The 27,832-nt window shown below is 45.9% G+C and overlaps 1 protein-coding gene across 8 annotated transcripts in view; it reads left to right on the plus strand.

Annotated features, from left to right (window-relative positions):
* The first annotated feature begins 9,078 nt into the window (after nucleotides 1–9,078).
* Nucleotides 9,079–27,832, plus strand: part of ZMYM4 (zinc finger MYM-type containing 4) — a 34,057-nt gene continuing 15,303 nt past the window's right edge. Inside the window, exons 1-10 of one of the 8 annotated variants that reach the window (XM_027719288.2) lie at nucleotides 9,082–9,387; nucleotides 18,146–18,218; nucleotides 19,276–19,391; nucleotides 20,032–20,074; nucleotides 20,463–20,987; nucleotides 22,525–22,592; nucleotides 23,166–23,336; nucleotides 25,970–26,048; nucleotides 26,763–27,015; nucleotides 27,612–27,786. In XM_027719288.2, the coding sequence (XP_027575089.1) occupies nucleotides 20,486–20,987; nucleotides 22,525–22,592; nucleotides 23,166–23,336; nucleotides 25,970–26,048; nucleotides 26,763–27,015; nucleotides 27,612–27,786 (1,248 nt within the window). In that variant the 5' untranslated portion in view covers nucleotides 9,082–9,387; nucleotides 18,146–18,218; nucleotides 19,276–19,391; nucleotides 20,032–20,074; nucleotides 20,463–20,485. The other 7 variants (XM_027719291.2, XM_027719286.2, XM_027719292.2 and 4 more) reach the window with 7 other exon arrangements.

Below are 27,832 nucleotides of genomic sequence, written 5' to 3' on the forward strand. Positions count from 1 at the left end.
CCACCCTCACAGGGAAGAATTTCTTCCCAGTATCCATCTAACTCTGACAATTTGAAGCCATTCCCCCTTGTCCTGTTGCTCCAGGCCCTTGGAAATAGTCTCTCTCCGTCTCTCCTGTAGCCCTTGCAGGTCCTGAAAGGCCACAATCAGTTCACCCCGAAGCTTCTCTTCTCCAGGCTGAGCAATCCCAATTCTCTCAGCCTTTCCTCACAGGACAGGAAGAAAATTAACTTCCCCCGGCTTTACATTGTTTAAATAAAAATGAGCCATAGATCGATTCCGTCCCCGAATCGGTGTTGTACTGGCTGCAGGACTTTGGCCACTTCCAAGTGCTGCAGAATGGAAGCCCCAAGCCATTGTAAAATGGATTCTCGGCCATGTGGAACCGCTGCCAGCAGTGAGTGTTTCCACCACGAGGTGTCTCAGAGGTTAAAACACTGGAAGAACAAATTTGGGACTGGCTCTTATCACACACAAACAACGCGGCGTCGCCTCGCTGTCACACCTGGTTCTGTCTGCTCAGGAAACAAAAAATATTGAGTGGAAAAGGGTTGGTTTTGCCTTTGTTGTGTCCTAAGTATAAGAGAACTGGATTTTATGGAGCTACTAATTTTTAGCATCACACGAAAGAAATAAAGAGTATATATCTGCTCCTAATCCTGCAAAAATCTGTACAACAAAAATCAGTACAACAGAAAAAAGGGAGGGGCAGGCAGTGATCTCTGCTCTCTGGTGACCAGCGATAGGACCTGAGGGAACAGCTGGAGCTGTGTCAGGGGAGGTTTAGGATCTCAGGGAAAGGTTCTTCCCCCAGAGGGTGGTCGGGCACTGAACAGGCTCCTCAGGGCAGTGGGCACGGCCCCAAAGCTGCCAGAGCTCCAGGAGGGTTTGGACAACGCTCTGAAAAATCCGTAGAACAGAAATCTGTAGAACTTATCTCAAGTTCACAAAGTGGCTTTGAATTTCCACGGATCTAACAGAGGCCAGGATAAGATCCTGTGTTTTGCAGCTGCAGTATGTGTATTTATTGTGGGCTTCAAATCAAAGAAACATTGATATCTGAGGAGGACTTGAAATAAAAACGACCTCTGGTGACAATCACCTATTTTGTAAACATTCGCACCTGGCAACTTGCTGGTTTCATACAAAAACAAACAAAGCTTGGGATGTTCTCCCCAGTATGTTCCACTGTAAATAAACATATCTGAGAGAGGAAATTCTCTCTGACAACTGGGATAATACTTGAAGTATTTCTCCATCCTTCACATTGATCTGGTTATTGGGATGTTCAGTGCAAACACACATTAGTTTAATAGGGGCTGCTGGGAGAAGCAAAACAGCAAGGAGAACTCAAGACCCTTCTCTTCCCCAAAATATTAATCTATTTTAACAATAACACCAGTGTCACTACTTCTGAAGGTTTTTCACACTGTACAACTGATCTACAAATTGAATTAAGCTCTGGTAAGAAGCAGTCCATGACTAATGAGAAAAAGACCTGTAGCAGCTTTAGAGGAATATGACAGAAGGAATCAGGCTGACACTAAGGTGCCTGAAGTTCTGGATGTCTGAGCTGCCACAAACACAGGGCAATCCTCAGGTAATCCCTGCATGGAGCTCAGCAGGTTGTTGATTTAAATATTTTTTTCCCCTAAATTGTTTCCTACTCCTATAAACGTAAACACAAGACTGACAAGGAGAAATCTGCATTATCTCTGTGTTATTAATTGCAGATTGCAAGAGGAAAGAGCAGCATGTGTCCAAGCTGCTAATTAGGAATAATTACCCCATGAGGTTCTCTAAGTGTCCCAGGTACAAACAAACACGAATGCCAGTAATATGTACCACCAGTGAAGAAGCAATTAAGTGTTGTGAGGAGATGCCATGTCTGCTCTCCTTGGGCATTCCCTGGGCATTTTTGACAGGAAGGAAACAGTTTAAGAGCTGTTTGCACAAATTCCCAGAACTAGTGGTGCTCAGGAATTTGAAGAATCACGAGGGCAGAGCACTGAGGCACCCAGAAGGTGCAGGGTCAGTCCTTGTGCCGCAGGCTCTGCTAAGCCAAGTCTGTGGTGCACTGGGCTAAACCTGCCTGGAAGAGCCAGGATTTCTGCAGACCATCTCATCATTCTGGGGCTCACGTTATTCACAGTGTCACCAATAACAGCACCACTGTTTATAGAACAAAGGAGGCAGGAAAGTGCCAACAGAACCCCTGGTACCTGAGGCTGAGGGGCAGGACAGCAGGAGTGGTCTTGGCCACTGGCACAGGTTGCCCAGAGAAGCTGTGGCTGCCCCTGGATCCCTGGAAGTGTCCAAGGCCAGGTTGGATGGGGCTTGGAGCAACCTGGGATTAGTGGAAGGTGTCCCTGCCCAGGGCAGGGGGTGGGACTGGATGATCCTTAAGGACCCTTCCAACCCAAAGGAGTCTGTGATTCCATGACAGTAAACAATGTGACAAGAACAGGAGGTACTTGTTACAGAGAATCCTGTTCTTCCATCTCACAGACAAAAGCACTGCACAGGAAACATCAGCCCTGCAAAATCCCAGCAGCCCTGCTTAATGTTTGGCTATGCCAGGAATGTCAGTGGGGCAGGAGGGAGTAGACTCCCAGTGCTGTATTTCATCAGGCTGCCAGGACTTTCTTAAAAATCTGAAGACTGGCAGTGTCTTCTCTGTATATATATTTCTAATCCACTGTTATTTCCAAAAGATAAACTCACACAAGAGGGGGAACAGTGGGAACATACAGAACCATAAGGAAACGTGTTTTTTTCTTTTTCAGAACAAGAAAATGGTGGAAGTATTAAAATGAACAGTTTCATTCTGCATTTGGAAAAAGTGATGTAGTCATGACACCAAGTTCAGGGTGACATTAAATAGCAGCAACCAGAGTTTGTGAGAGGGCAAAACAACACAAGTGGCCAAAGAGCTCCAGAGATTGTTCATGTCAGCCTTCACCCTCAACCTGCTACAGACAGATACTCCCATGTCCTCAGGGGATATCGAGCTGATGGCCTACAGTTAAATAAGAAACTCAGTTCTCTCTCTGGGTTTTGTGCTTCTGCCACAGATTTTTTTTTTCCAGTAGATCACCCAGTACAAAAAAGAAACTTCAAAATGGTGCACAGACAATTTTTAAGGCTCCAGAGTAAGAAAGTCCCTGAAGCAGAGCAGCATCAGCTGTTTGTAACACAGAATTATCTATGACAGTCTAGATCCCACATCTGCATGTTGGTCACTGTCTGTTTAAATATTTCATGATGTGTGCAATTAAGTTCCTTCCTCACTGTTGACTCTGGGATTTTAGAAATCCAAAGTACTTATCCTGACCCACGTTCTGGGCTTACTTTCACATTTGCACAGCGACAATGAATGAAAACAATTTCCTTTGTATTTACAACCAGATTCACTTTGGGGAGCTGAGAGCTGCCATATTTGGTGTGCAAAACCTGCTGTCTGGCGTGTTTGGAAACAAAAGCCACTGTTATTGAGACTTAAAAAGAGGATGCAGAATAGATTTATAATTATTGTAATTAGAATAAAAGCATGATTGCACTGAACTTAAATCCTGGTCCAAATTTCATACACACTCACAAACCATCCAAAAAGAAATTAACTTCATAATTAATACTGGATCATTCCCATTACAAAAAGGCTCTATTAATTATTGATGATGCTTGTGCTTTTCCCTGGCTGTTCCCATCTTTTCCCCTCCAGTTCATGGTGTGCTGGGGGTAATGCAGCATGTACAAATAAATCCCTCAGAGGTGTGGAAGTGACTCTGCCCTCCTGCACGCAAAAGGACCTGCTCCTGGATGTTCTTATCAAGCAGAATACAGAGGGGCATTTGTTTGCACGAGCAGAGCTGGAATATTCTCTTTAGAGTTCAGCTTCCTCCTTTCATCCCACCCACCACCAGACACTTCCTGACATTTCTCCTGCAGGCAGAGCAAGGCAACTGCCTTTTTTTTTTTTTTTCCTTTTTCAACGGCTGCTCCTTCAGTTATCTGTGGGTGGTGGGGGAAGGGGATGTTATCTCAACAGCAAACACAGCCAGAGCAAGTCTGGGACGTGAGGGGGAGTTTCAGGATGAAAATAGGCCTCTGCCAGCCCTCCTGCGTCTGTGTCTCTATGACTAAGCATGCTGAAAACTTGGCTTTTCTCTTTCCTTGATCGTTGTTGTTTCCAAGCCTCCTGCTCCCCTTTGTCCTGGCAGCCCCGGGGGTCCTCACAGGGCCAGGGAAATGCAAATCCCGCCCAGCACGTGGAGGGACAAAGCCAGAGCAGCTCCCAGAGCTGGGAGACAAACTCACCTCCTCACCCACCTCCTCACCCCCCCCGGGGCTCAGGCCCTCAGAGGAGACCCCACTGCAATTGTTTTTCCATCGAAATATTCGCTGGTTTTTCTTATGACATTACAGCCCTGCCTCGGCAGCGTCTGCAGTACAGGGCCACCCAAAATTAAGAGGTTTCCACAGTTTTGCCCATCTCTGGGACAGAAAAGGCCACTGGCTGCTCAACTCCACATCCAGTCTCGGTCCCTCAGCACACCAAGGACGAAGAAATGCCCAAAGCACCACATGGTTTAGTGCTGAACGTGGTGGTGCTGCTGGGTTGATGGTTGGGCTTGGTGATCTTTAAGGTCTTTCCCAGCCTTAACGATTCCAGGGTTCTCTGTGGATGAAACATCTGCCGTGTTCCTCAGCCCACCTCCCAAAGCTGTCCTGTTTGGAAGCTCACTGGAAAGGACACAAGATTATTTGTTGGTATTAATTTGTGCTTGGCCTGAAACGTGCAGCAGGACTGTTCCACCTGCAGCTGGAATTCTCTGCAGTGGCAGAGGCAGGAGTGCCCAATCCGTAGGGCTGGCAGGTTTTCTGGGTGATCTATATTCAGCTGTGCATGCCCGTGGGGCTGTGGAAAGATCAGTCATCCAGTTCACTGAGCTGCAGCCTGCATGTGGAGGGAGCTTCGTGGTGCCTTTTCTAAATGTCACTGCTTTAAAGAGGAATCGTCTCACTACGGACTGTGCAGCAGATTGGAGTATGGGCACTCCAGGGGGGAATTAAAAAGCAATTCAGAAACAATACTGTGGAACAATCTTATCTTTTCCCTGCCTTATCCAGGCATTCATCTGGTCCTGTTCTGCAGGAGCCATCACCACATTATCTACATATTCTGCAGTGTCTTTTTTAGCCACATTAGTACACAGACAGTTCATTTAGAATAATGGAATCCCAGGATGGTTTGGGTTGGAAGAGACCTTAAAGGTCATCCAGTGCCACCCCCTGCCATAGGCAGGGACACCTTCCACTGTCCCAGGTTGCTCCAAGCCCCATCCAACCTGGCCTTGGACGCTTCCAGGGATGGGGCAGCCACAGCTTCTCTGGGCAACCTGTGCCAGGGCCTCCCCACCCTCACAGCCAAGAATTCCTTCCCGATATCCAATCTAACTCTGCCCTCTGGCAATGGAAAGCCATTCCCCCTTGTCCTGTCCCTCCAGGCCCTTGGAAATAGTTTCTCTCCATCTTTCTTGTCACTCCCTTCAGAAGGCCACAGTTCTGTCACCCTGAAGCTTCTCTTCTCCAGGCTGACCAAGACAACAACAACTCTCAGAGTCAAGGGTAAGTCAGGTCTGAACAAGCTGGAGAAAATCCTGCTCTGGTTCTGACACCCTGCAGAGAACAGGCTGAGCTGTCTCAGATCACACCAGGGCTGAGCTGGTTTTAAATGTTGACTCTCCCTGTCACCCCCTCGTAGCGTCAACTTCAACAAACCTTCACCAGGCAGAGACTTGGACAGCACACACTTGATTTATGACCTGTTTTAGTGACAGGATCTATTTCTAACAAAAACATTTCGTGTAGTGGTCTGGAAGCACTTTCAGTTGCATGTTGAGAGTTCAGATATTTCCATCACTCCCCAATTTACTGAGGAGAACCACGTGCTGAAATGAAGATGTGTGTTCCCTTTAGATTTCTTGAACAAAGTATATATTTTATACGGTACTATTTACAGTGTAGCCCCAAGGAGTTACAACAGTTTGGTCGAGTCTTGTGACACCACTGGAATTCTCGTGGTATTTGAGGTTATCCTGAATGCTGAGCACTTGGCACTGGGCTTACATGAAAATACAGGTTTAATCCACACAAACACATACACTTTCTGAAGTTCAGCCTGAAGACATGAAGGCAGCCTCTGTAACACCTCAGAAACCAGAAGGCAAAAAGAAAAAGCAAGTGTCTGGGGGAACCCTGACATGTGCAGCCCTATATTTAAACTATGTTGGAACTTCTAACTCCTAAAGAAAATTTCTATTAAAATTTTTATTGTTACTGTATTTTGCACCCATTCGAAAGGTTAAAATTTTCATTCTTTTCATTCGTAGCTATCTAAGGATAAAATTATTTTTTAAATAACTATGAAGTTATTTTGAAAAATCAAGCTCACAGTTCACATATAAAATCTTTTACCACTAAAAAACCCCAAATTCTTTAAAAAATTTCACAAAACAACTCATCAACTAGAATTATGTTAGACTTCAGGATAATGATTATTTTAGTTCAGATTTGAGGATGAGGATTATTGTAGAAGTGAAAAGCATTTTAAATTATCCAATTAATTATCTCTCTGTCCTTGAAATGCTGTGATTTCTAAAGAGAGACCTGACAGGATTTCCTAAATGAATCCCAGTATTCTGCATTTGGGATTTCAGGCCAGCAGTGTTTACATAAGGATCAGTTCAGTCACCACTGAAATGCAGCTGCTGCTCAACACCACCCTTTAATTGTGCAAATCAGATAAACTGGGAAGTGGAGATTTCCCTTTAAGACAAAGTTTTAATTAGCAGTTAGATTATTTAATTATTAAAGAGACAGGAACACATTGTCCTTATCAGCTTGCGGGTGCTGGGAATGTCTGACATCATTCACAATAAAAAAACCTCAATAATCTGTATTTTACACATAGTTTCAAATGTTTTCTTAACAAGCCTATGCCCTGCTAAAGCTTTGAGTGTGTTAAATATTCGTAGGGAGAAAAATGAGAGTCAATGCTCCAGAGCTTTAAATATTTAGGTTTTAACCTTGAAAGGCTACAGGGAAATGTGACCTCTGAGATATTTCAGGTTAAACAGATATGCAAATCTTTGTGGATTAAGTCCTCGGAGCCTTCTATGAACTTTTGATCAACGTCAGGTAAAGGAAAAAACGTGGTCAAATAGAAACCATCCATTCCAACATCAAAACATGGCAGCTTTACATTGTACCAACAAATGTTAAATTCATGAAAAATTTACTTACTGTTCCTTCCTGAGTGATGCAGCAGAGGCACAACACACAAAACAGGCGAGGGGGTGCCATGGAGGTGTGATGCTGTTGTCCACAAACATCAGATTTGTTCCCCCCTGTGCAACAAGCCCACAGTGACACACTCCAGGGAGACACTGATTATTTATTTCAGAGATGGGTGCTGGGGGGGGATTCCACAAATCAAGCACCCCAACTATCCAAACTATTCACTATTTATACATTTTAGCAAACAAAGGAACTGGCTACAACTTACAGACTTCTCATTAATTAGTGTTCTACCTTCTCGCTTCTCATGCTAATTAGTGCCATGCTCAGTCTTTCTCTTCTTTTGGGTCGGGGGATTTCTTGGGTCATGATCTGCCCCTGCCATAATTACTTTTTACCCACTTAGAGCTGATTTCAGCACAATTGCCAAGTTGGATTTATTAGTTTCTTCTGTATTTTGGGAGTCCTACCAGATGTCCCATAAATCCTGCATTCCTTGTGTCCACTATTAGTGGGCATCCTCCTTTCCCAAGCTTTGTTAACCCCCCCCTAGGTCTGAGGTCACTGAAGCATATCAAGACTTGAACTTTAATTTGTTTTCCCATCACCTGGACATCACCTAGAGCTCCTTGGCTGCTTTTTGTTTCACGGATTAAACCTCCCTTCTCATTGATTAGGCTTGGAAGTCTACAAAGATCAGACAACAGAGAACATGCTTTCTTAAGAAAATTTGTACACCTTCGACGTTTTGGAGCAGTACCAACGAACGGTGCTAAAAAATTCGCCAAAAAATCACTTAGTTCAGAATTAATTAATTCATGAGGGATGAAGCACAGGCACAACAAACCCAATGGGTGAGGTGAGTGCCATGTGAGGGAGGTTCTGTGGCTTGGCCATGACTGGGCACCCAGAGACCCTCAACACCCCAATGCTGCAAAATGTGGAACGTGCAGAAGTTTTCTGAAGAAAGGATGGTCACTGGTGTTTCACCTTTGTAGACTTTCGAGCCTAACAAGAAGGGAGATTCGACCCATGAAACAGCGGGCAGCCAACCAGCTCTACGTGACGTCCAGGTACCTGGAGAACAAATACTTTTTGGTAGAATTGCCTTGTTAGGGTTGTTAATTCTGGAAGGGGGGGGGGATGGTGACCACCGACCCAGGAAACCCCCCCAAGCCAAGAGAGAAGGAACCAGCACAGCCGCTGATTAGCACGAGAAGCGAGGGAATCATTAACCAGCAGAACACTAATTAATACGAGAACTACGCAACTTACAGTAGCGAACACTAATTCCCTCGTCTGCTGAATGTTTTAAACGGTAAAAAGTTCGGATAGCTGGGGCGCTGGATTTGTGGGATCCCCCCCCAAGGGCGCCCAACTCCGAAACGATACCTAAACCAATGTCTCTCACGAGCGGGTCGCTCTCGGCTCCCCCTCACGCCGCGGAACCACCCCGACGTTGGGGGGGGGGGGGGACAGCGCCGGCGGAGCCTGAGGGGCCTGCAGACCCCACCACCTGCCCACGCCACGAGGTGCCCATCCCTGGGAGCGTCGTGCGGACCCCACAGAGCCGCATCTCAAGGGCGGGGGGGGTCTCTCCGGGGTGAGGGAGGGGGGGACGGAGCCGGGGCGGGGGGGTCCCCCCCCCTCCCCTGCTCCCCGTCCCCCCCTCCCTCACCCCGGGGAGGACCCCGCCGCGCGCCTGCGCGGGCGCGCGCCTGCGCGCGGCGCATGCGCGCAGCGGGCCCCGCGCTGGGCTGGTCGGGGCAGCTCCGGGAGCAGCGGCCGCGGCCTGGCGGGTCCGAGCGGCTCCTTCCTTTCCAACCTTCCCCCCCCCCACACACCCTCTCCCGCTCCGCCCCGCCCGCCGACCCGCCGGGCCCCTTCTTCCCCCCGGTCCCGCCCGCCGCGCCGCACAGCCCACCCCCCGCCTCCCCCCCCCTCCCATCCCTCCGGAGCCGCGGGCACCACCTCGCTGCAGGCGGCCGAGAGCCGAGTAACCCCCGGCCCCTCGCCCCGGGCTGGGACAAGCTGAGGGGGGGGCGCAACATGGCGGAGGCCAAGGAGGAGGGGCCCGGCCCCCGCAGGGTGAGTGCGGGGCGCGGGAGGGGAGGGGGGGGGCGCGGGCGGGATGCGGCGGGCGAGGCGCGGCCCTGCCGGGGGGTCGCGGAGGGCACCGAGCCCCCCCCCTTCACCCCCGAGCTGAGCGGGCCCGGGCCCGCGGCGCTGCCCCTCCGGCGGCTTCCTCGCGGTTCCCCCCCTCCACACACACACCCCTCCAGGGCAGTGTCCGGGCAGCGTCGCCACGAGCGCCTTGGCATCTCTTTAATAATAAACTTGGAGCCACCCGGGAGCCGTCGCCACCGTCCGTCTCCTTGTTTGAAGCACGGTGTCCTTGCTGCTCTTTATTTCAGTTGCACATGCGGGACATAGGGAGTCAAGATGGCAACGCCGTCCGGTGCTTGGGGGCTCAGGCTGGAACCCTTGGGTGACTCCCATGAGCCATGGCCATCCCAGCTCTTGGCTGGAACCCTTGGGTGCCTTCCATGAGCCATGGACATCCCAGCTCTTGGCTGGAACCCTTGGATGCCTTCCATGAGCCATGGACATCCCAGCTCTTGGCTGGAACCCTTGGATGACTCCCATGAGCCATGGACATCCCAGCTCTTGGCTGGAACCCTTGGGTGTCTTCCATGAGCCATGGACATCCCAGCTCTTGGCTGGAACCCTTGGGTGCCTTCCATGAGCCATGGACATCCCAGCTCTTGGCTGGAACCCTTGGGTGCCTTCCATGAGCCATGACCATCCCAGCTCTTGGCTGGAACCCTTGGGTGCCTTCCATGAGCCATGGACATCCCAGCTCTTGGCTGGAACCCTTGGGTGACTCCCATGAGCCATGGCCATCCCAGCTCTTGGCTGGAACCCTTGGGTGCCTTCCATGAGCCATGGCCATCCCAGCTCTTGGCTGGAACCCTTGTGCCAGCACCTTTAGCCGTGCACATCCCAGGGCTTGGTCCATCATTGTCCCCTCTTGGTGTCTAAGCACATTGTCCGTACTCATCTAATTAGAATCGTTAATTTTGGAAAACACCTCCAAAATCATCGAGTCCAACCTTACTCGAAGAAATGCTTCATCATTTAAACCAAGGTGTTTGTGGCCAACACCTTGTAGCTGTGAAGGAACTGAGGGAGATTAACTTTTTAAGCAGTGCTGAAAATAATCTTGCAGTGAGTCCCGGCCTCTTTCCTGCACACATGTAGCTTTTGGTTGAAAACTTTCTGCTAGGAGTGAGGTTAAATCACACTTGTATGGAAGAGTCCGTAGTTCACTCCAAGACTCTGAGCTGTCCAGTTCCCTTTTCCCAAAGATGAAAAAGTTTTCCCGTTCTCCAGCCTTGAGAAAGGCAAGAGCAGAGGCTCAAGTTTTCCGTTGCTGTATGTGAGAGAAGGTTAATTTGCTGAATTTGTTTCAGGGAACTTGCAACTTGTGATTACAGTGAAACAAATTGTTGGTGAACAGAACACTTGACCTCGCAGGGTCTCATTGGGTGAGTTGTGTAGACATTTGACTGCTCTGCAGTTATGGAAATGAACATCCTCAGTGAATTGGCTCAGACCTGTGTCTTATTTATGAGCAAACTCCAAGAATTTTGTGGAATTGCTCACAGACATTACATAAACATGCAGGTCTTTGGGGGATCAAATTTTGGCTGGCTGAAAGAAGCTTAAAGGGAAGTGGCTGCAAGTAGGACAGTAACTTAAGAAATCTTGAATTAAGCTTCATTCCCAGTAACTGAAGTGTCAGTGGACATAAGGAAATGCTTTCACACCATGGGAACAGTCAGGTGTTGGAGCAGGTTGCTCAGAGGTCTGTCCTGGTGTCTCGTGGTCTCTTCATGCTTGTTGCCTTGACATGCTCTGTTTATCTGTTGAGTTATTTGGTGCCACGAGCAGAAAAAGAGAAAGTTGCCTTTTTTTTTTTCCTCGGACTTGTCAGTTTTCTGCTGAGGAATAACAAATTATCGTCAAGTCAGTGTCATCTCCACTGCTCTCAGGTAAAATCATTTGTCTCTCAGTTGGCTGATTATTCCTTGGGTGCCAGGTCTAGAAGTCTCCATCAGTTATTGCTCCACATGTGCCTGTAGGTTGTGGAAAATCCCTTCTTGGTCCCCAGTCTGACACCGAGGTTATGCCTAATGGTGCCAGAATGGCTCCTGTGAGCTTTTAGAAACAAATAGCAGCCCCAGGGCAGTGCACTCTGCCTGTCTGGACTCTTCAGAGTCTTGGCAGGTGAATTCCTCGTCTTCCCTCCCATCCCAAGGCCAGATTTGCACCGAGATGTTCTTGAGGAACATGGGGAGAAGTGAATCCTTGTGGGCTGCTCCAGGGGCTGATGGAACCTGTGAAGGGTGAGATGAGCAAACCCTAAATCCAGCACTAATAATTAACGAGGTCATGGCAGACCTGCATGTCCCAGTGCCCTGCCCCACAGTGGTCCAGTTCCCATTCTACAGGAGCTCCTGAGGGTGGACTCTTCCAAGTCCTGTGCCAAAGGCATAATGAGCATTTCTTATAAAAATTATCTTCCTTTGTGTGGAAAAAATAAAGACTAATGGTAACGATTTCTTCAGAGAGGAGCTTAGCAAGTGCTGGTGTTTTCAGAATTGTTCTTTCCTGTATTTAAATCTTTTGCAAATATTATTCCAGAAGCACATGCACGAAACTGGCACGTTGGAAATCCCATGGATGAGCAGCCACCAGCTCTTTGCTCAGTCCATAATGATGAGCAACAAACTAAATAAAGTCTTTGCCAGTCTAAGACTAGCATAGAAGTTTGTCTGATTTTGATTTTTAATAGCATCTGAAAAGTTTTTATGGCTAAATTGGTTTAGAGCAGGTTCATTTCTGCCCCAAATCAAAACTGTTTTATATTGTAAGGAAAATATTTAGCTTTGCAAATTTACTAAATAATATCAACTTGAAAGGTGGCTGCTAGTAAGGTTTTTTTATGTAGTTTATAAAAATATTTGTGGCAATTCAGCTTTAATTTGTATATAATACCGTTGTCTTAAACAGTTTATATTTTGACTGGAATGGTCATTTATTTACAACAGTTCTCTATAACCCCTTGGACCAGACAGGGCAATTTGGGCTGGACTGAAATTTGACACTTGGGCTCTTGGCCATTAATTTGGTGTGAACAGGTGAACACCTGGGTGTCCACATCAATAAAACAGCTGCTGGCAAAAAGATTTTTAATTTTGCATGGCTTCAATTAAAAATTGAAGGAGATCATCTAACTTAGAAAGTTTTGTTACCAAATTACCCCAGAATGGTACAAAGACCACGAAAACATTTCTCTGGCAAGGCTTGTGCGCCCCTGAGGATGCTTTACTGTCATGATCTTGGAATTCTCCTAAAAATAAGCATAGTGGATCTCAGGTGTTTACACTGGGACTTTGCACACTGTGTAAAATACAGAAGGTTAGCTCAGCTCTTTGTGTCACTCCAAGGCCCTTTGCAAGATTAGGATCGTGGATATTAATTCTGAAATCACTCCCGAAGTTCTTGAAGTTTTCTCTCATTTGGGGCTGAACTGGATGATCTTTAAGGGCCCTTCCAACCCAAACCATTCTGTCATTCTGACTCTTGTGTCCCATCATTCCTTCCAGATGTTCCAATTCCCACTGGCCTTTCCCTAAATAAGTCTCGTAGGGATTTTTATCTGATGAACTCCAGGGTTTTCTGTCAGTGACCGCCTTGGTTCAGACAGTTCCAGCATCCGTTCTGTGAGTGTTGTCAAGAGCTCTTGGACCTCACTGCTGCTTTTCCTTGTGCCATTGATTCTCTGTGATCATCTAAACTCTTCAAAACGAGGTTTCTGCAGCAGAGAATATTTCATCAAGGGCCTGTGCTCTCAGTCCATCATCTTAGCCTGTGTTCTGCCTGTATCCCCAGACTCTTTTCCTTTGACTCTCTGGAAGTGCTCCTCAGAAATTTCAAGGGAAATAAAAAGTTTAGGAGACTGTAACTTGCTTTGCTGAACTGGTGTTGATCAAAAAATAACGTGATATATCTGTCCTTTCTGTAAATATTGATTGAAGAATGATAGTAAGGTACTTAGTTTTGGTTACCATATTTACTATCTGCTTTAGATAAATATTACAAGGCTTACCTAAACAACAGATAGTTTTAAAGTGTGTTGTGTCTAAGACCTTTGAAGCTTTTAGTAAAGAATGTATTATAATAATTACTGTAATAACCAAAGTTTATTGCATCAGATTTTTGGTAATAAACCCAAAAGGATAATTCTGCATTTGGTCCTTTTCTCTTTTGATAGCTGGTCCACAGTCCCAGGGCAGGATAAATTGCTGCTGCCAGAATTTCTTCATTTCCATTGGAAAGAGAGGAACCCTGAATCATTAGCCTGATAAACTAATGCTTAGTTGTCTAAATTTAGGTGAGAAGAACCTGAGACAGAATTAGCTCAACTGCACAGTTATTCCTACAGGAGACATTTTGGAGTACTTCCCTTTTTTAATTATTTTTTGAATAACTTATTTGTGTACTTTTTTGAATTTTGCTATTTGTTAAAACAGTCCAAAGTAAGTGGAAAGACTTAATCTTTATTGAAATTCATCTTTAAATGGTGGTGTTTGCTCAAGAAAGCTTTATGAAACACAGTTAATGCAGAGTATGAACAGGGTTTTATTATGTTTAATAGTGAAACAGGTGAAAAGAACATAATCTTCTCACTGGCCATACTTTCGAAAGCTTTGGCCAAAAGTGTTTGTGGTCTGGGGAATGCTGTTTTGCTTGTGGGATGCTAAATATGTAACTGAACTGAAATAATTGCTTTGGAGCAACTACCTGCTGAGCATCAGGGCAGAAATGTACATTGTTGTGATGTGGAACCTGCTCTGATATTGGTGATTTTTACATCCCTGTAATTTCTGTTCAGTTTTTCTGCCTTGTGCTGTGAGAAATAGGAATTATCTTTATTTGGGCTCTCTCACAGATTTGGTGTAACCAAATTCTCAACCTTAGCAGTTGTTTGTAGTGTCTGACCCAGCAGCAGGGAAGTTCAGCCCAGAGCCGGGGTGAGGTTTTGAGGGGAGAAGTTCTTTGTTTTGATAAGAAAGTCTTTCTTGTGGATGTCTTGGTTTGTTGCTGTGTGGTTTGTGTCTGTGTGTGTTTAAATTTGCAATGCCCGAAGATCAGCACATCAAACTGCGGTGTCTTTGCAAAGACCCTTGCAAGGAAATGTCTATTATTAATTAATGTTAGTGAGAAGTGCTTGGTTGGAGCAACCTGGGCTAGTGGAAGGTGTCCCTGTCCATGGCAAGGGGGGTGGAACGAGATGATCCTTAATATCCCTTCCAACCCAAGCCATTCCGTGATTCTGTGACTGCAAGGTGAAGCCTTCACGTGTGGAGCTGCTTCCTTCTCAAATCCACGATTTTGTGGGCGAATGGGAGAAGGGCTTGGATCCCCCTCTGGTTTTTGTAGGTATAGATTAAACCCTCCAATATTTCAGAAAAAAATAAGGCTCCCTGTAACTTCCCGTGTGTTTGTCAGACTCACCTTGGCCCCGTGTGAGTTGGTGACTGTGCAGGCTCTGTGTGCATGTTGGGTGGGGATGGAAACCGTAAGGTTTGTTTGGAAGTGGCCCCTGAATATTCCAAAAAACTCAGGAATGTCTGAAAAACCTGGGGGCGGAAAGGGATGATAAACTTCCATGCTGAACTGCTCCCTGTGATTTCTGGTGAATCGTCCAGGACTCTTTAAAAACACACAAATGAAAGGGGAGCAGCAGGTCCCTGAATGTTCTGTCCTGGCACTGAAAAATTGCAGATGTGCAAGTAAGGTCAAAACTGGATTTCTTAGGGAGCCACGAGCAGCTGGAAAATGCCCGCTTTGCCTTTTTACACCCATTGGAGGTCGTTTGGGATTCGCCTTTAAAATCACCCATCGGTCTCCATTGAATTAGCCTCAGACTTGATTAGAAATGAGCTTTCCCAGTCTCGGGCAGGGCTCAGGGCAGCCCCCCGGCCCCGCCTGCCGATGTCCTGCCGTCGCTGTCCCCGTTCCCGGCGGGCGGGGCCGGGGGGTCCCGGGGCTGGAGGGGGGGGCTGGCGGCCCGGCATGGGCGGCTCTGTGGCCGTGTGACCCCGGCGGGTTCTCTTCCTGCCGCAGCCCGGCTTTTCCTGTGCCGGGACCTGCCGCAGCCCCGGGCTCTTTGTTACCCTCGGCGGCCGCTCCGCAGGGTCGGGGCCGCGGGGATGGGCGGGCAATGGCTCCGGCAGAGCCCCCTGTGCCATCCCTCGTGTGCCCCCTGTGCCATCCCTCCTGTGCCCCCTGTGCCATCCCTCGTGTGCCCCCTGTGCCATCCCTCCTGTGTCCCCTGTGCCATCCCTCGTGTGCCCCCTGTGCCATCCCTCGTGTGCCCCCTGTGCCATCCCTCCTGTGTCCCCTGTGCCATCCCTCCTGTGTCCCCTGTGCCATCCCCTGTGTGCCCCCTGTGCCATCCCCTGTGTGCCCCCTGTGCCATCCCTCCTGTGCCCCCTGTGCCATCCCTCGTGTGTCCCCTGTGCCATCCCTCCTGTGCCCCCTGTGCCATCCCCTGTGTGCCCCCTGTGCCATCCCTCGTGTGCCCCCTGTGCCATCCCTCCTGTACCCCCAGTGCCATCCCTCGTGTGCTTGGTGGATTCCTGGCAGCCCTGCCAGGGATGTGTCATGTGGGAAAGGTCAGGGGGTGCTTCCTGAGCTCGCCCCACCTTGCCTCGAGAGCAGCAATTGCAATTTAAATTACTTTCTAATTTTCTTTTCTTGTTTGTTTTAAACGGTGTCTTTCTTATCACTCGAATGGATTCTAGAGCGGGGGTTATGCTGTGAGTAGAGGGAAAAGGAAACTCCAGGCAGGCTGAGAATCATCTCTGACTGTTTTTAATTGCAGTTTTCTTAACATCTGCTTCCTTTCCACAGTTCGCTTATGGATGCAGTAGAGCCTAGGATCAAACTTCAGGAGGCTTGCTAGAAAGATGTGTGTCTGTGTATGTAAAGGAGTTACACTGTTTTGTTTATTTTTAAAAGAAATTCCGTGTTTTGCATACAAAGCAATAGTATAGCTGTGGGCAGCTTCTCTCTTCAGATTGCACAGAAATAATCTGTTATTTGTTTGATCTGTGGATGCCATGGCAACATTGAACGCTGTCAAGGTTTGGAGCAGGTTTTTAGTTATTTCAAATTAGCACATTGTGTTGAAGTGTGAACAGTGACCTGTCCCCTGCTCCTGGCAAGGGCAGGTTGGTGCTGAGGCTGTGACACTGTACCCCAGGAGTCTCATGTACATCTGTAAAAAATAAGGTTATATCTGGTGGAATTTTAATTTTTTTAATGAAAGCAGTGCTGTCTTTATGTACAGAGTAATTAATTTAAAGCAAGTCACATTGCTTCCAGGAATACCTCATTGTTTTGGCACCACTTCTGTGTTCTTATTTCATTTATTTTGTTCATATATTTAGTTTTTACAGCTTGAGTAGGCAGAGCACTGCTTTGTGTGCAGTGCTAGCTAATGAGACATTAAGAAAAATATAGCCTAAACCAATGAATTTTTCTGATACTAAACATAAACTGTTCTGTCTTAAACTCTTAGGGAATCCTTACTGCTTAAAAGCACTAAATCTGATTAATTATTATTATTCTCTGGCAAAATATGGACTGAAGCAATTGAATGAAGGTGTTTTAAAATATTGTATTCTTGAATTTTGTTTTACAACTGCAAGCGTGTTTTGAGGACTGAGCTGAGGAGTTGAAGCCTCAGTATTTTAACTGAAAACTTTCAGTTCCTGATAATTCCCTTCTGTAGTTAACGAGGAGTTACTGTGGGATATTGAGATGCCCCTTCTTAGCTCTGTCAAAAGTGACCCAGAGGAAACACCATCAGTTCCACGTTTGCCCCTCGAGTTATTTTTGTTCCACTCCTCACCAAATCTGAAAAAATCTGAGCAGAAGAAATAAAGGGAATTAAGGGGGGTGGTGGCTAATCAAAGGAGGAAGTGTGAGAGAGGGAATTGCCTCACAGAACTGTAATGGAATTATATACAAATAGTAAGCTGGGCATTGTTTTTTACATTCCTGTGTAGTACAAGACCATAATCCAGTTAAAACCCAACTTATATGATTGATTAAAGTGATATATTTTTATGTAACTGTTGATATCCAGAATTTCCTCCTGAGATGGCAATAAACAAGACTGTAATAGGGATGAGGAAGGGCCTACACGTGTATATGACTGAGAGAATACCCCACACTAATGCAGGAGAAAAATGAGCTCTCATTTCAGGGATAGTCCAGTTGTAGACTTATGGAATGAGTAATTTATTGGGGAGATATATATAGATAGATATGTGTATATTTAGGGGTATATAGACACATACACACACACACACACAATCATCCAAACACTTCCCCTGGTTTCCTCCCTGTGAATTTACACTATGTGGGAGTTCTGATGCTGTTCACCATCAGCAACTAGATGGAGGCTTAGATAAGGCTGCTGGTGTTGTCAGATGCTGGAGTTCCTGGTTTATAAATATTTCCAGGGAAAGCCTTTGAGCACAGACACAGCTCTTCCTCTGGACCAAAAAACCTTTTAAAGGAAGAAACTATCCAAGATGATCTCTCCTCACAAAAAAAAAAAAAAAAAAAGAAACAAAATAGGGTTGTTTTTTTTTCTCCTAGGATGACTTTGGTTTTGGGAAGTTTCTTGGATTCCTTCCAGGTAGATTGTAAATGTTTTCCAGCTTGTCCAAAATATTTATGGGAGTCCCTAATGCTCTTGCAGGTGGTGCCTTGTGCTGACTTGCATGTTGTTCTTTCTTTGAATGAAGCAGTTAGAGAGATCCAGACTGCAAAATGTATCCTTTTCCTAATAGCAGCATTCCTGGGGTTGTCACCTGTTGATAAAAGATTTGTTATCACCAGAGGAGGAGGAGGAATGTGTAGGGTTTGGATGTATAGGGCAACCAGGGTTGTGCAGGACCTGGAACACTTTCCCACAGGTACTCTGGATCTTGAAAGAGTTAAAGAACTACTTTGATACAAGTCTACTCTGAGGAAAGGATGAGCTCATGATTCATCTCAACTGAAAACTTCCTCCATCCTACCACCAAATTCTGTTGTGACCCTTTCGGGCAGGAAGCAAGAAAAGGATGGAGGAGGGTGGAGACAAGGACCTGGGCCGTTGTTTTTGCCTCCCAAAGCTTCATGCTCTGATCTCATTATCAAATGGCAACAAGTTCCTTTTCATGTTCTTCTCTAACACAGCCCACCACCGCTGTCCTTGTCCTCAGCAGCTTGTGTGAGCACTGAGGATATCCAATATTTATGGGGATTAATTTTACACTGGTGTAAACTTAGTTGACTGTGAATGGTCTTCTAGATCAACATTAAACTTGCATCTCTGGAGACACTCCTGGGATCATTACAGCAGGAACAGGCCTTGCAAACCTTCCTGGGAGGTGTTTCCTTACCCTTTTTTTCCCTGTAGATAGTTACAGAGAGGAGACTTGCATCAGCCTTGTGGAAGTGTGGTTCTGTATTTCACTTTTCCAGCCTCAAGTATCTGCTCAGAGAAACTAGAAAGTTTTGGTGCAGTGTCCAGTTAAGTTGATACTCACCATGCTGGACAGGTCCTGACTATTCCACGTGCGTCCAGGGAAGCTGAAGGAGGTACCTTGTCTTTGTAGGCCTGCAAGTGGTGTTGGAAAGGGACTGATGGACTTTTTGCCATCAAATGACCCCCGGGACAGTGTCCTTTGTCATCCTTTCCCAAAGCTGGCTGCTGCCAAACTGATAGTTCCCATCATAGCCCTGTGGAATATCGGATTTATCAACTACATGACTTGAGTTAAATGAAATTAAGGCTCATCCCTTTGCTATCAAATCCCATTACTTTCCTTAAGATGGCTTAAGAATTGCAGTGTGAGCAGGACCTCCCAGGAAAGAACGTGTAGAGCTGTCGGCGCAGAGAACGGAGAGAGGGTTTAAATGAATTACTGTTATCTCTTGGGCAGAAAGGAAGGCTGCTGGTGAGTGGGACTTTCTGAAGGAACCTTTAATTATGCTTCTCCAGGCAGCACCCAAGCATGCTGTCAACTTTAACATCTGCCAGAGGGTGCTCAGTGCCAGCAGATGTTTGTGCAGCACTCAGCCATCAGCTGGTTCTGCCGCGCCTGTGCTCACACTGACACACCTTGTCTCGAGCCTCACATTTCCCTGTTCCTGGAAAGGGGACATTCCCTGTCAGAGAGGGGAAACCCTTGGATGTGCAGCCCATGGCAGTGGAAGCTGCATGTGCTCCTGGTTTTCCATTTATGATGTTCAGAGGGAATGAAGGCTCATGGAGCATCAGGGAGGGCAGATGTGTGGCCTTGACCTGGTAGCTCACGTAGAAGAGGAAATTGCCATTCCCTTCCCTCCCCTCTCTCCTCTGGGAAGCAACTGAAAAATTTCTGAATTTTCCTTGTGTGCCTTTTCTATGTGTTCTGAACTTGTTAGAGTAAATGTGGCTTCTCAGTGAGGCAACAGTTTAAATTCATAAATATTTGCTTGGGGTAAGGAAGGAAGGAGGAGGAATTGTATCCTTCTGCTTGGCTTTGATCAGATACGTTTTAGCAAAGTACGTGGCAGCTGACCAAGATAATGACACAGTGCTTTCCTTTTTTACAGTTTGAAGATAAATCTGATGCTGTGTTTGATATTACAGAAAAATGTAAGTATTTCTGTTTATTTCTCTAAGGTTTCACAAAACATTTCCTGGAAGTATCATTGCTGCTGACCAAGGCTGTCTTGCCCATTTCCCAGCCCTTGCTGCCCATTCCCTCCCTGCATTGCCTTCTTCTCAAGTGAGATGGATGGAAATTAATGTTTTTTCTTGCTTTGATTAATTTTACTCAGTTCAGCTTCTGCTTCAGAGTGGCGAGGGGAACTGAACTGTCTCCATCAGCAATGTTTTAGCAGCAATGTTGGCCCAAGAAGGCTGAGAGTGTTCCAGGAATTGCAGCATCAGCCAGATTAGCAAAGGACACTCCCCCTCCTCCTTTGTAACACATGAAGTTGGTCAGTTTTCTGAATGTTCACTGGGGTTTTTTTCTCCCTAGGTGGTGAAATTCTGGATGCAGAAATGTCTGAGGACACTGACAACTTAACACCTGCCCTGGACAGCTTATCCTACGGGATATCGAATCGAACAGGAGCTGAGAACTCCCTGCAGGGTGATGATCATGATTATTTTCTGAACTCTGGGGATCTTGCAGGCATACCTGTTATTGGGAGTGACAACGAAGAGGAGCAGAATTTCACTCCAAAAGACACTCTTTCTTCAGCAATTCCCGATGAAGATCATCTGGAAGAGGGCAAGAGAGTTCCAGAACATGAATTGGACAGCGAAAAGGAAATTCAGATGCAGAATGCAATCCAGAAGGATCTCCCTTCCCCCTTTGAGCAGGGCCCTGTATTTAAATCCCATCGGAAGGATTTTAGCATAACACGAGATAACGGCAAAGAGACTTTTTCAGCAAAGGATAAGAATAGAGAAGGACATTTTCAAGAACGTGAGAAACGGTTGGAAAAAATCCCTAAAGATATGGATTCTAGGTTGAAAAGCAGTTTTCTTGACAAAGCAGGTAACTGTTGCCATCGTAGACCTGGCTGCCCAGCACAGAGGAAGAAAGAACTAGACAGGAATTAGCAACAGGGCCAGTTATTGCAAACATCACCTTGTTGAAGAGAACAGGCAGAGCCGTGTGTAGAGAGCATTTATGAAGAACCCTGAAATCCAAGGAACTCTGGTTAGGAGGAGGATTTGCTGAGCATTAGGGGGGGGTCTCATCCTCCCACAGCTTGTTATAGAGCCTCAACATACCCTTTGTTGTTGTGGTTTCCTAAACCAAGCTGGGTGACAATTCGAACTTCCTTTTGGTTTTTCTCACTGGTTTTTTTGTAGACCATGGAACTCCTTCAAAGAACAGCTGGTGAAGCTTAGGTTAAGTTGATGGCCAGTAAAGGTTTCTTTGAGCAAAGTACCAGTTCTTCATTAATGTCTAGATATTTAAAGCAGTCTGGATTTGATAGTAGCATCAGGGAAAAGCTTGCTAGAAATGTATTAGTGTCTGCAGGAGATAAACCAGAGTGTAGCTTGAGATCTGCTTTTCCTGGGAGACTGCTCTCCTTCTTCCTCAAATACTCATGTCTTGGACCTTGTCCAGCCAACATGGAGAGAACCAGAGATGCCTGGAAACCCTTTCTCATTTGACAGTCACCGTAGTCTTGCTGCCCACACGCTTATTTTTGACTTCCCAAGCTCTGAAAGTTCCAAGCAGAACAGTGAATGAAGGAGTTAAGAATAACCAGGCTGGAACACGTGATTTGATGTTGTTCAGCAGAGGGAGGGTGAGCCAGCACGTGAGGGCCTCCTGGCTGCTTGTCCACATCCACAGTTCTGAGCTTTACACTCGAAATGTTCAGCAACAGCATCTTAAAGTCAGTGCTTCCAGGTGGCACCAGTGAGAGAGGAGCAATAGAGATGGTTTTAAAATAAAAAAGAGTTAAAGATGTCTCTTTGTTTTTACCTTCAGTTAGAAATCAAGGGGAGAATGTTTCTGTACAAAATATGTATTTCAGAAAATTGTAAATACCTACAGTTAAAAATCCTCTGCAGGTAGTCAGTAGTTGAAACAGGAGTGGTGAATGTCCATGGGTAGCATCGAGTATCCAGGCAAATCCAGGTTTTTTAAAAGATATATTTTTAAAAAAAGCAGAAGCTGCTATTTCATGAGAAGGGGGAAAAAGACTAAAGATCAGAACAGCAAAGAAGAAGCTGAAAGATGTTGCCCTGAAAAGTATTTTTGGATTTAAATGTCAAAACAGGGGAGAGTTCAGAACCTGCTGGGGTGTGGAAAATTCTGAATGAACAGTTCGCCTTGGAATTTTACAACCATTTTGCTGGAATGGGGAAATAATGATCCAATAGAATAGTGAAAAAAAGGTCAATTCTCTTTAGGAATTGCCATCTCTCTTGCAGGGAGGAGAGAGGGAGTACTTTGATACTGGTGAGGTGCTGTCAGACTCTGGGGTTGGGGAGCAGGATGAGACTCTGATAGTTTGAAAGGAAATGCCTTGGAACCTGTATTCATTTCTATTTAATGTATATGTTTTCCTCAGTTCATAATCAAGTAGAAGAAACATTACGGACGCAGTTAGCGCCACAAACTCCAGAAACTAACTTCAGGGTAAGCTACAGACCTTTCAACCACTTTTGCAAGTGCAGCAATGTGCTGGAATAATTCAGAAATACGTATTTTGTATTTTGAGTGTAAATTTGAGTGTCAAGGAAACTGGTCTTCTGACTCTTAGACATCTGTGCTACTTAAACAGTGCCTGTAATTTTGTAAAATTTTGCTGAGCCTCTGTTTGGATTGAGGATTCTTTTGGTAGCCACTTTCCTGTTCAGCGTGGTCTGAGTGACCCGTGAGCCGAATCTAGACCTGGATGCATCCACCTGACCTGCTGCCTTTTTTCCACATGAGCCAGGGAACAGCTGTATCCACAGGAGACACTCCCCAGCAACCAACTTAGAGAGCTGGGTGGCTTCTGCTTCGGCCAGAGGAGTGGAAAGGATTGGGGGTGGGATGAGAGAGGGGGCTGCAGGGAGGCCGAGGCAGCAGCTGCTGCCCAGCACTTCTCCCACCTTCCAGTGGCAGGACCCAAACCTCTTGGTCTGCACCACAAACTCCCCTTGGCAGCAGCCCAACTCCTCATGGCAGATGCAGGAGGGTGAATTCTTTTTCATATTATTGTTTCAGGAGTCTAGCTACCTATTTTCTAGTAAGGAATCTATTGGACAAGAGCTGGGGAATTCCTTTGCACGAAATATTAGAATTAAGGAGGAGCCTTTGGATGACGAATATGATAAAGCTATGGCCCCACAGCAGGGACTATTAGACAAAATTAAAGATGAACCTGGTAATTCTGAGGTAAGTTTCCCGTCGCATTTCTCATTTTGGTCTGACACTGACCGCATAGGCTGAACATAAATTCAGCACTTTATTTGGTTTGTTGACCGAAATTTAACTTGAAGAACATAGTTTAGTAGAAGGATTTTTCCCTCTTATACTACCATAAAACCCAACCCCCCCCCCCCAACTTTTTGATGTCTTGTTACCTTGTCGCTGAAAATGTTTTTTGCTTTTCAGTTGGAAACAAAGCCAAGTGCTGTAAAACTTCTGTTACTAAATCTGTGGCAATGTAGACACTTTATCTCAGTCTAACTAGGAAATAAACTGTAAATCACATTTTGTTGAATACTTTGTGAGTAGTCACAGTTAGAGATGTGAGTTAAAACAGTGCTATTCCTGCTCTTCCCTTAAAGGATGTCTTGTTTTAAATTAACACTTAGAGGTTTTAGCAAATAAGTACTTACACATCAGTAAGGTCAATTTAAGCATGTGTTTAATTCTCATTGGAGACTGACATTTTTTTATGATGATGCAAGTGAAAACTCAATGATTGCAGCCTGGAGAAGGTCTGCCCTAGGAGTGAGGGGTGCTGGGGCCAGGATTGCTGAGCTCAAGCCAATCTCTGTGCCACTGGTTTGTGTGTGACACCAGGGACACGAGCTGGGCTGCACCTCCTGTCTCCTCACTGCTCATCTTTGGGCCACCTGCCAAACTTCACGTGTTAAAGGTGTGCAAAGCTTCCCGAAGTGATCCATCCCCTTGCACTGACACGGCAGTGTTGGTGTTCCTGGGCAGGCATTAGTTTTTAGCATCACTCTGTGTCCTTCTGCTAAACCTCCCCTGCTCTCTGGGCCTGTCTTCCCAGCAGTTTTTCTTCTTTCCCCGTAATACTCTTAATAAAGAAGTAAATTATTTGCAACTTCAGATTTCACTGCCCTTCTGATTTCAGTCTCTGGGGGATTGTTTGGGTTTGTTTTTCCTTAAGCCTATAGGATGTCAAACCACGTGTAGGGTAGTTAAATCTGTCTCTTCTTTTGTCCTCCCAAGATGGCATCTGCTGTGTGGATTTGTGTGGAATGCAAGGCGAGATGTCTGTGGTTATCAAAGATCATGTTAATAAGTAAAAATGAAGACTTGAAGAATTTAAATGTCAAATATCGTATGGTTCAAAATATTCCTTCCTGGAGTAAAATCCTGTGATTATCAACTCTGCCTGATACTGGAAAAGTAGGAGAACTGAGTTCATTTTGTTTTGCTTTAGATTGGAATTATATGGGGGAGGTTTGGGGTTTTTTTAACATTTCCTGAAAGATAAGAGCACTTCTTGCTGTAACCAATAGTTGGAGCTGAAGGTTTTTGGCTTTCAGCACTGCTACACCGCTGTGAAACTGCTTGATCATGCACAGTTGATGTCAGGATTTGCCTCCATTTCTGTTCCTAGTATTGACTAAAACTGCAGTTAAAATGCTTAAAAAACTGTATGTCTGCAAGTAACTGTTTTTTAAATAATGATAATAATAATTATAATAAAAATGGTGCTTTAAATCTCCTCACAGCTCACCCATACCCAGCTTAGAACTTCTCTTAGCTGAGATTTGAGTGTTTCAGTTGATGGTTCACATGATCAGGGAGCACCACTGCCTGTTCTCCTGGGAAACCTGTTGAGAAATAGTTTGGTTGTCTTAGAGTAGAAACTTTCAGCTTTCCCTGGGAGTAAGAGAAATGTTCTGTGCTGTGTGGAGGTTGGTGTGGGATTCTTAGGAGCTGGTTTAGGCTGGGGGAGCAGCTCACTGTCACTGGGAAGGGAGGGTTTCCCTTTGCTCAGGGACTCTGAAGTGGCTTCCCTGGCAGCCAGGCAGAGCTGGGAGTTCAGAACATGCCACCCCACCTCACTGCTCCCAGAGGACTGTAAGGAGGTTAAATCTTGTCATCTCTGTAGTTCCAAGAGATTATGCTTTTCAGCCTATTAAGATTTCCACGTGGAGTGTTCCAAGCCACTTTCTGGCTGGGATTTCCAGGGAGAGCAGGGGCAGGAAGCATGCTGGTGTCAGGAGAAGCTGCTGGGGATGAAGCCAGTCATTTACAGCCTGTCAGCTATTCCACAGGCAGCTGTCCATCCTGCACCGAGTGTGAGCTGGTTCCCCAGGCTGAGCAGGGATGGGATGGTCTGGCTCTGATGGTGCCAGCTTTGATCTGCTGCCAGGCTTCACCTTTGGCTGCTCCATGGTCCTGACTCCTGGTTAATACAGTGCCCCTCAACAAGGTCCCAGCTCTGTTCTTTGCTGTCCTCCATGAATGTGAAGATAAAGCTTGTTTCACAGGACAGGGGCCAGGGCTGCAGAGCACTTCCAGGTGGAAAGTTTGTGTGAGTGAAAAGCAGAGACTTCCTAAAGCTTTGGCTGAATTCTGAGGTGTCTTGGAGCACAGCTGGAGAGGGCAGCCCCACTTTCCATTCGTGCACCCCCCAGGTGTGGTTTGCTGTGACCCTCTGAGCAGGTTCTGTGTGTGGTGCTCAGGCAGCAGAAATGTCACCTGGCTTAGGACACTCACTCCTCCTTAGGGTTCAATGCAGCATTGTGAAAGAATGGCAATCATGTAACCTGTGATTACATGTGTGTATTTGTTCTCCTTTTCCTTTCCCTTTGTTTTAGGAGTACGGCCAACAGCCAAAATCTCAGGAAGGGGAGCTGAAAATCAGTGCTGTATTTTCAGTCAGTGGCAATCCTGTTGGTAAGGAATAGGCAAGACTAACTTCATTTAAACCTGTAAAATATGTCACCTTTGCAAATAGTCCTGCAGGTTATTCTGCATTTCATTTCCTATGTCTGACCCCAGTAGGAATAAAGAACTAGTTTGGTTTAGAGACAATGAAATTGAGATTATAAAGTAATTGTATTTTTGAGGCATAGGAAAACTGAATGTGAAATACAAGGAGAATTGAATGTGTTAAATGGCCTCAAGCTGAAGGAGGGCAGGGTTAGATTAGATATTAGAAAGAAATCCTTCCCTGTGAGGGTGGGGAGGCCCTGGCACAGGTTGCCCAGAGTATCTGTGGCTGCCCCATCCCTGCAAGTGTCCAAGGCCAGGTTGGGCAGGGCTTGGAGCAACCTGGGCTAGTGGAAGGTGTCCCTGCCCATGGCAGGGGGGTTGGAATTAGATGAGCTTTAAAGTCCCTTCCAACCCACACCATTCTGTGATTCCATGAAAGGGATACTGAAAGTGCATTCTCCATCTTAACAGTCGTTAAAAAAATCTGCTATGCAGAAACCCAGCACAGGGCATGTATTTCTGGAGAGTTCATGTGCTATTTGATCCTCCTCTAGACCCTGACAACCCAAATAAAGTCACGAGCCTTGTGCTTGCCCCTGCACACAGTGAGTTCTGTGTAATAGATCTGTAACACTTACCCTGTGTTTTCTCTGTGTGGTTGTTTTTTTTTTTTAGCTCCACAGCTGTCATCAGGTTTCCAACCTGCTGTGGCATCCTCTGGCATGAGCAAAATGCTCCCTTCAGTTCCAAGCACAGCTGTTCGGGTTTCCTGTTCTGGCTGTAAAAAAGTCCTGCAGAAGGGGCAAACTGCCTACCAGAGGAAAGGCTCCACCCAGCTCTTCTGCTCCACACTGTGCCTCACTGGATACACCACTCCAGTTTCTCGCCCACCAGCTTCTACCAAGAAAACCTGCTCAAGCTGCTCGAAGTAGGACAATGCCTTAATTTGTTCTAGTCATAATTGATATTCGGGCAGATAATGAAAGCCTTCGGTGCTGGTTTTGCGCCTCTCGCTGCTCCTCTTACACGTCCCTTCAAAAACTGGTGCTGGTGCTGTTCCTTGTTAATTGGTCTGTCTGCTGGCAGTTCCATTTCCTTAATTGGGTGTTACATGCACACATTTAAAAGCCACTGTGATGCAGAGTGTCTTTTTTTGATATAAATGAGCCAAATATGAAAAACTGTATTTCAAAAGGCCCTACATTTTCCTGCCATTGGGAAATGTCATTGCACTCTCAAAACCACTAACAAGAGTACATTCTCCAAAAGTATTTTATGCTTTGTTTCTTCTGGAGGAAGACAGATTTATGAATCCCTAAAATGAAGCAAAACATGGGTGAATTAATGTATTCAAGGCCGAATATCTCCTTAGATTCTAAAAAAAAATTGACTTTTTGATCTGGCTCCATTCTGTGATCCTGCCTGTGCTGGAGAATGTTTAGTCTCCAGAAGAAGCGAGGGAGCAAGCTGACACAAAAACAACATTAATCCTTTATCTCTGTGTTTGTTTTTCCTTTTCCATAGAGAAATTCTAAATCCAAAGGATGTAATCACTGCCCAGTTTGATAACACGGACTCCAGTAAGGATTTCTGCAGCCAGTCTTGTCTGTCCACGTATGAACTGAAAAGGAAACCCATTGTCACTATCCACACCAACAGCATCTCCAGCAAGTGCAGCATGTGCCAGAAGAACGCAGTGGTAATTGCAAATTCCTTCATTTGAATTTCCTTAGGTCAGCACAGCT

Source organism: Pipra filicauda, unplaced genomic scaffold (genome assembly GCF_003945595.2).
Source record: "Pipra filicauda isolate LSUMZ 115617 unplaced genomic scaffold, ASM394559v2 scaffold232_size1229904_pilon, whole genome shotgun sequence".
Classification (NCBI taxonomy): domain Eukaryota; kingdom Metazoa; phylum Chordata; class Aves; order Passeriformes; family Pipridae; genus Pipra; species Pipra filicauda.